The sequence below is a fragment of the Gracilinanus agilis genome, unplaced genomic scaffold, assembly GCF_016433145.1.
Source record: "Gracilinanus agilis isolate LMUSP501 unplaced genomic scaffold, AgileGrace unplaced_scaffold57797, whole genome shotgun sequence".
In the NCBI taxonomy this organism is placed as follows: Eukaryota; Metazoa; Chordata; class Mammalia; order Didelphimorphia; family Didelphidae; genus Gracilinanus; species Gracilinanus agilis.
The window spans coordinates 1-8,500 of record NW_025393350.1 but is presented as its reverse complement, the minus strand read 5'-3'; the positions used below and the strand labels follow the sequence as shown (position 1 = coordinate 8,500).

Below are 8,500 nucleotides of genomic sequence, written 5' to 3'. Positions count from 1 at the left end.
ACCATAGTTGAGGAAGGAAGATACTGAGGGTTGAGGAGAATCTGTAAGAGTTTTAGTGGATGGAGTTCAATGAGATAAAACTTTGGAGTCCATGCAGAAGAAGGGGACAAACAGAAAGGTAATCATTGCTGATATCAAGGTGCTGGATGCTTCCTAAAGGACTGCCACAAAAGCTCTCCTTTCTCTGAAGCAAGAAGGAAGAAAGAAGGTGGTGGCTGACATTAGGTGGGAATGGTGGGCAATTGCACAGAGGTGTGAGAGCTCAGCAGCAAGAAGATCCACAGTAGGCTGGTCTGCAGCAGTTGGTTCTGCAGCAGGTGATGTAGCAGCAGGTGGGGCGGCAGCAGGGTTGGCAACAGCTAGACCCGCAGCAGCTGGGGCGGCAGCAGCAGGGCTGGCAGCAGCTAGTAATACAGCAGCTGGGGCGGCAGCAGGGCTGGCAGCAGCTAGATGTGCAGCAGATAGGGCGGCAGCAACAGGGTTGGCAGCAGCTAGAAATACAGCAGCTGGGGCGGCAGCAGGGCTGGCAGCAGCAGGACCCACAGCAGCTGGGGCGGCAGCAGTTAGTAATACAGCAGCTGGGGCGGCAGCAGCATGGGGTGCAGCAGCCAGAGCCACAACTTGGACCACAACAGGTGGAGCCACAACAGGAACTGACCATGGTGTTGGTAGGTTGAGCTTCTGGGTTGGTTTCCAGGTGAGTGAGTTACTTGAGTATGAAAGTCTCCTGGCCTGGTGAGCCTCTTTTATACCCCATAGCCCCTATTTATTTCCTTATTGTTTTTCCTGATGAGAAAGTGATAATAAAATATAGTCAGTGGCATTCTTTAGTTTAAATGTCTTAATTCTGACAGAAAAAATAAAGACATTTCCATTTAAGACTTTCCAATATATTCTTTATTTCTGAATCATCCCTTGTCTTTTACCTCTTGTTTATGTATTCCTGAAAGCATTCTATCATTGTTTGGACACCAGTAATTAGGTAGTTGTTTCTTCTCTCAAGCCTAAATGTGCCTCTCTTCAACATCTCCCCATTGTTCTTATTTCTGGCCTCTTGGACCAATTATAACAAAATAAATTCTTGACTTCAATCTAAGAATCTTTCCCAAACTGGAAGGCCATTTTCATGTATTCCCCCAAATCTTTTCTTCATGAGCACCATTCTCTAACACTTGTTTTCACCTCTATGTTAGGAAAGAGGTAGACCAGTTAAGGGAGATGTCTGTCATTGCACAGAGAATAGGAAATCTTTCTAGGAAGGGTGAAAATGGTTGTTGATAAAGTGTTTTTGTCCTCCATCAAAGGAAATGGCCCTGAGGCTTCAAAGGGATGGAGAATGTTTCCTTGAATAGAGTTGTGTATAACTGCTCTGTCATCTGTTTTGGAGTCAAATTGAGGGAAGTGAGAGAGATAATTGACCAGTGTCTCACTGTTGTGTTAAGATGTGCCAAATTAAAGTACGCATTATGACTGAATTTCTATCTATCTTCCTCTATCATGTTTGTGATTAGTAAGTTGATCTCAAAAATACACCACAAATAGTTTCTCCTGAAAATGTCTGTATGTTGTGTTCAGTGATTCTGTATTGATTAAATGAATGAATGAACCTGAGGGGGAAAAAAGGCCTGAAAAAAAACTATACTCTTTCCATGAAAACAAGTGACATATTCAAAGTTTATAAAATTTCTTCAGTGTTGGTCATCATTTATCAAGCAATCAAACAGCAGGACTCAACAATACCAAAAAAAAAGGCTAGAGCAGGCATCAGTGTCATAGGAAATACTAGCATAGGTAAATATTGTCAGTGATCTTTCCCTTCATGGCAAATTCATTTAAGTATACTGCCTCACATAATTTCTCTTGTGATAATTTTATTTCCTTTGAGAGAACAATAAAATCCACTCCACCAATTTCTATTAGAACTTTCTTCAGAAATATCTGAAGACTACGTTTTCCAACTAAACTATGTTTTTCTCCTCTATTTCAATGTCATTAATAGCAATGTTAAGGTCATAATGGCTGAAAAGTCAGTCAATAAGTGGCTAGCCCATTGCTTCTGAGTTTCTTTCTCCATAGTTTTTATTTTTGGTAGTTGTTAAAAGGAAAATGTTCTGGTGTGGCCTATAAAGCTATTACCAGATGGTAGGGTCATTGAGATTTATTCAAGACTGGCATAGAATTTTAAAGCTATTTTAATTTCTCAATTACATGTAATAACAATTTGAATATGCTCTCTGAAATTGAGATCCAAATTATCTTCCTTCTTTCTCTCTCCTCTCTTTGAGATGCTAAATGATTTGACCCATATATTTGACATGTATGATCATTGAAAAGCCTTTGAGTATGCGGATAACTTGTCTCTCTTGAAAAAAATCTTCCTTAGCTAGGAAGAGTGAAGGTATTTAAGCTATTGTCTATAAACTTTTTTATTGTCTTTAATGAATTAATGAATTTATTTAATTTAATTAATATTTTATTGTCTATAAACTTGAATTTAAGCAATTGTCTATAAACCTTAGCTCTAGTGTATGATAATGTTTTCTTAATTAAAGTTTCACTTATAAAATGCATTTATCTTTTCTGGAGTCTCTAATAGGTATTTTTCATAATATTAGGACCTATTAAAAAAAGAAAAATGGTATCTTCACTCACATATTTTTTTCTCAGCATGATATAGCACCTGGCAATGATTTCTATTGTTTTCTATGGTGATATTACTTGTTCCCTAGAGAGTCACAAGGAGTGGATAATCACCAGTATTGATAGATTTGAGGAGACATTGCCCATTACTAACTATGGGACTTGGGAAAGACTTTCTTAATTATAGAAGAGAATAACTTTTCTTTTATCTAAATATTTAACAACAGTATGGGTTATATGCAATTAACTTTGGAATCCTAAGAAGCTTATAGGGTGAGAATTACCTACTCTTGCTCTAGATGTATATTTATCCCAGATAAGTAAAGTCTCCCACCTAAGAAATGGAATTATAAAGAAAACAGTGATCATTCATATGTTTTAACATAGTTGGCAAGTTTCCACATGGTTGACTAGATTGAACATTCAGAATAGATGTTGTTCTTCATCCTTTGCTTTTAAAAGGACCAATGAAATCATGAGCATGAAGTCTTGACTTGCATGTGAGCAGGATTTACATGAGGCATAATTGAGTAAAGTTGTTTACCTCATACTCTTTGTCAGAGTCTTTGAAGTCCAGGAGCTGGATGAAACATTGAGATGACTAATGATGGCCCACAGTGCAAAGGATGACCTTTGGGGCAAGAAGGTTTTCAAATTCTAGTAAATTTCTGTCCTAGAAACAAACTTAGAAGATCCACACCCTGAAACCTTGGTCAAATTCTCTTTTGGTTTCATCTTTTCTGAGTTGAGCTATGGCAAGGTTTTCTTTGAAAAGACCCCTGTGCCCCCAGTTGCTGCCATCCTATGTGCTGCAGACCCAACTGCTTCCAGCCTTGCTGCTTCCCCACCTGCCATGTGTCCAGCTTTTGCCAGACTACCTGCTAGAGTTACTTACTAACACACAGTCTCCCAATCTACTGTTGATCCTCCTACTCCTGTTAAGCACCCAGACCTTCTACCATTTTGCTAAGCGTTACAGTTTTTGTAAGTAATACACATATTTCTTTTATATTGCTAATTAATTAAAGTATTTTTTCCCTGCTTACGTGATTCATATTCTTTCCCGTTCCTCTTCCCTCCCCACTGCCAGAGCCAACAATCAATTCTACTGGGTTTTACATATATTATCACTCAATACCTATTTCAATATTGTTCATTTTTGTAAAAGAGTAATCTTTTAAAATCAAAACCTCAAACATATATCCATATAAACAAATGATAAATCATATGCTTTTGTGCTATTTCTCCTCCCACAGGTCCTTCTTTCAATTTGGATATTTTTTTCCCTCACAAGTCCATCAAAATTGTCCTGCATCATTACATTGATATAGTTAGCAGATTCTATTACATATGATCAGGCTACGATGTTTCACTTTCTAGAAACACACATATTTCTATTAATCTATGAAATTATCTGCCCATGGGTAACATATTGACTCCAATTTACAATGAGACAGGGTTGGAAAATTAAGTTTATTTTTTTCATAAGTGGGATCTTTTCTATGTTATGCTCCCTATACCCTTTCTTTCACACATGGATTATCAATCAATCTTGAATATGGTGAATAAAAAGGGAACAAATTCTACTAGGTTTGAGACCTCTACTTGATTTCAAAATGTTACAACAAACATGGAAAACAAATGCAAAAAGAGCATAAATAATAAATGTAACATTTTCAGATCATAATGCAATAAAAATAATAATCAGTAAGGGCACTTGGACAGGCAAATCAAAAACTAATTGGAAATTAAATAATATGATTCTCCAAAACCAGTTAGTTTAAGATCAAATCATAGAAACAATCCATAATGTCATTGAAGAGAATGACAATGATGAGACACCCTACTAAATTCTGTGGGATGCAGCTAACGCAGTACACAGGGGGAAATTTATATCCTTGAGTGCATATATTAACAAATTAGAGAGGGCAAAGACAAATTAACTGGGCGTGGAAATCAAAAAACTAGAAAGGGAACAACGTAAAAATCCCCAGTTAAAGACTAAATTAGAGATTATAAAAATTAAAGGAGAAATCAATAAAATTGAAAGTAAAAGAACTATTGAACTAATAAATAAGACTAGAAGATGATATTTAAAAAACAAATAAAATTGCAAATCTAATTGGTCAATCTAATTAAAAAAGGAAAGAAGAAAACCAAATCATCAGTACCAAAGATGAAAAGGGAGACCTCACCTCTAATGAAGAAGAAATAAGGCAATCATTAAAAACTATCTTGCCCAATTATATGGCAATAAATATAGCAATCTAGGTGATATGGATGAATATTTACAAAAAATTATAAATTGCCTAGGTTAAAAGCAAAAGAAATAGAATACTTAAATAATCCCATATCAGATAAAGAAATTGATCAAGCCACCAAAGAACTCCCTAAGAAAAAATCCCCAGGACCAGATGGATTCACAAGTGAATTCTATCAAACCTTCAAAGAACAACTAATTCCAATACCATACAAACTATTTGACATAATAAGCAAAGAAATTCTACCAAATTCCTTTTATTACACAAATACGGTCCTGATCCCAAAGCCAGGTAGATCAAAAACAGAGAAAGAAAACTACAGAACAATCCCCTTAATGAACATAGATGCAAAAACCTTAAACAGAATACTAGCAAAAAGATTCAAGCAAGTGATCATGAGGGTTATTCATTATGATCAGGTGGGATTTATACCAGGAATGCAAGGATGGTTCAACATCAGGAAAACCATTCATATAATTGACCATATCAACAAGCAAACCAACAAAAACCATATGATTATCTCAATAGATGCTGGAAAAGCCTTTGACAAAATACAACACAACACTACAGAAAATACTAGAAAGTATAGGAATTGAAGGGCCTTTCCTAAAAATAATAAATGTTATATACCTAAAACCATCAACAAACATCATCTGCAATAGGGATAAATTAGAAGCCTTCCCAGTGAGATCAGGTCTTAAACAAGGATGCCCTTTGTCACTTCTATTATTTAACATTGTACTGGAAACACTAGCTGTAGCAATTAAAGAAAAAGAAATTGAAGGTGTTAAAATAGGTAATGAGGAGATCAAGCTATCACTCTTTGCAGATAATATGATGGTCTACTTAAAAAATCCTAGAGAATCAACTAAAAAGTTAGTGGAAATAATCAACATCTTTAGCAAAGTTGAAGGATACAAAATAAATGCACATAAATCATCAGCATTGCAGCAGCAAGAGCTAGAAAGAGAAATTCTACCCCAAATCACCCTAGACAATATAAAATACTTAGGAATCTATCTGCCAAGACAAACACAGAAATTGTAGGAATGCAACTACGAAACCCTTTCCACACAATTAAAACTAGATCTAAACAATTCAAAAACATTGAGTGCTCATGGATAGGATGAGCTAACATAATAAAAATGACCATCCTACTCAAATAAATTTACTTATTTAGTGCTATACCTATCAAACTACCAAATAACTTTTTTACTGAATTAGAAAAAAAGGTATAAAAAAGTTCATTTGGAAGAACAAAAGACCAAGAATATCAAGGGAAATAATGGAAAAAAAAATATGAAGGAAGGGGGCATAGTAGTACCAGATCTTAAACTGTACCATAAAGCTGTAGTAATCAAAATGATATGGTACTGGTGAGTAGACAGAAAGGAGAATCGGTGAAATAGACTAGGGGTAAGTGACCACAGCAAGACAGTCTAAGATAAACCCAAGGAACCCAGCTTTTGGGACAAAACCCCACTATTTGACAAAAACTGCTGGGGAAATTGGAAAACAATATAGGAGAGATTGGGCCTAGATCAACATCTCACATCCTATACCAAGATAAATTCAGAATGTGTGAATGACTTGAATATAAAGAAGGAAACTATAAGCAAATTAGGTGAGCACAGAATAGTATACATGTCAGATCTCTCAGAAGGGAAGGATTTTAAAACCAAGGAAGAGCTGGAAAAAATTACAAAAAAGTAAAATAAATAATTCTGATTACATTAAACTAAAAAGTTTTTGTACAAACAAAACCTATGGTACCAAAATTAGAATGGAAGCAACAAATTGGGAAAACATCTTTAAAACAAAAGAGTCAGACAAAGTCTAATAACTCAAATATACAAGGAGCTAAATCAGTTGTACAAAAAATCAAGCCATCTCCCAATCGATAAATGGGCAAGGGACATGAATAGGCAATTCTCAGATAAAAAAAATCAAAACTACCAATAAGCACATGAGAAGAGTTCTAAATCTCTTATAATTAGAGAAATGCAAATCAAAACAACTTGGAGGTATCACCTCACACCTAGCAGATTGGCTAAAATGACAAAAGGGAGAGTAATGAATTTGGAGGGGATGTGGCAAAATTGGGACATTAATGCATTTTTGGTGGAGTTGTGAATTGATCCAACCATTCTGGAATGCAATTTAGAACCATGCTGAAAGGGCTTTAAAAGACTATCTTCCTCTTGAGGCAGCCATAACACTAGATAATAAGGGAAAAGACTTGCACGAAAATATTCATAGCCACGCTCTTTGTGGTGGCAAAAAATTGGAAAATAAGAGAATGTCCTTCAATTGGGGAATGGCTGAACAAATTGTGGTATCTGTTTGTGATGGAATACTATTGTGCTCAAAGCAATAAAGAACTGGTGGAATTCCATGTGAACTGAAATGACCTCTAGGAACTGATGCAGAATGAAAGGAACATATCCAGGATAACATTGTACACAGAGACTGATACACTGTGGCACAATAAAAAAACAACGGACTTTTATACTAGCGGCAATGCAAGGATCCAGAGCAAGGCTGAGGTACTTACGAGAAAGAAAACTAGCCACATTCAGCGGAAGAACTGTGGGAGGAGAAAGACAGAGGTAAAACAACTGCTTGAACACACGTGCTGATGGGGATATTATTGGGGATGAAGACACTAAATGATAACTCTAGCCCAACTATCAATAATTCAGAATTAGGACTTAATCAATGATAAATGTAGAACCCAGTGGAATTGTGCATTGGCTAAGGAGGGGGTAGGAGGACTTGGGGAGAGGGAAAGAACATGAAATATGTAAATATTGGAAAATATTCAAAATAAAGATAAAAATAAAAAATAAAATAAAATGTTACAACAATGTTCTTTCAGAGAAGAAATGAAAAAGAATATTTCTTCCCAACATTTCATAAATCAAACACTAATTCAAGAAAATATGAAACAGAAAATATTTAATCTGAATTCATCCATATTATGACTTTGCCACATAATGTTTAACTTTTGTGTTTCCTGAAATAAATTACTTTCCATTCTTAGAATATGGTGAGTTGTGTCTTCTCACTTCATAAAACAGTTTTCAAGTCTGACGTCATTACAAGGCACATAATGTATATATGCTTGGTTCTCTTTAGTATGGAAGAATTCAATCAGGTGAGCTCAATAATCCATCAAGCAAAGGTTTCTGACTGGTAGAAGGAATTTTGAAAGAAGACATCATGCTCAAGATGACATCAGTTTTTCCCTTTTAATTTTCTTGGTAAATTGTTATATTATTTTAGTTTTTAATACTAATTCCAAATTATCTCCCACCCTCCCTGCCACCCTCAACAATTCAGAAGGCAAGAAATACCATATCTATGATACATGTGAAGCACTGAACAAGAACAAATAAGAAGAAAGAATTAACCAAGGAATGGAATTTGTTTAATTGCAAGGAGAATTTATTTGGAATACGAAAAACATTAAGACAGGAGCAAATGGTTATGACAGGAAATCTGGGCAAGAGACATCTTGGGGATCTTTGTATTTAAGTCTTGGTGTGAGCTAAACATGACAGAGAATGTTCTTGTTAAAGAGCCAAGTTTTGTGACCA

The 8,500-nt window shown here is 35.5% G+C and overlaps 1 protein-coding gene across 1 annotated transcript; it reads right to left on the bottom strand.

Moving 5' to 3' along the window:
• Nucleotides 1-262: 262 nt before the first annotated feature.
• Nucleotides 263-727, bottom strand: LOC123256319 (keratin-associated protein 4-3-like). Its single transcript, XM_044684963.1, has one exon. The coding sequence runs from the start codon at nucleotides 659-661 to the stop codon at nucleotides 263-265; it is 399 nt and encodes a 132-aa protein (XP_044540898.1). The 5' UTR covers nucleotides 662-727.
• Nucleotides 728-8,500: the final 7,773 nt, after the last annotated feature.

Bases quoted from the DNA above. Each gene is read 5' to 3' on its own strand.
- LOC123256319 (XM_044684963.1), bottom strand. From the start codon at position 661: ATGGTCAGTTCCTGTTGTGGCTCCACCTGTTGTGGTCCAAGTTGTGGC.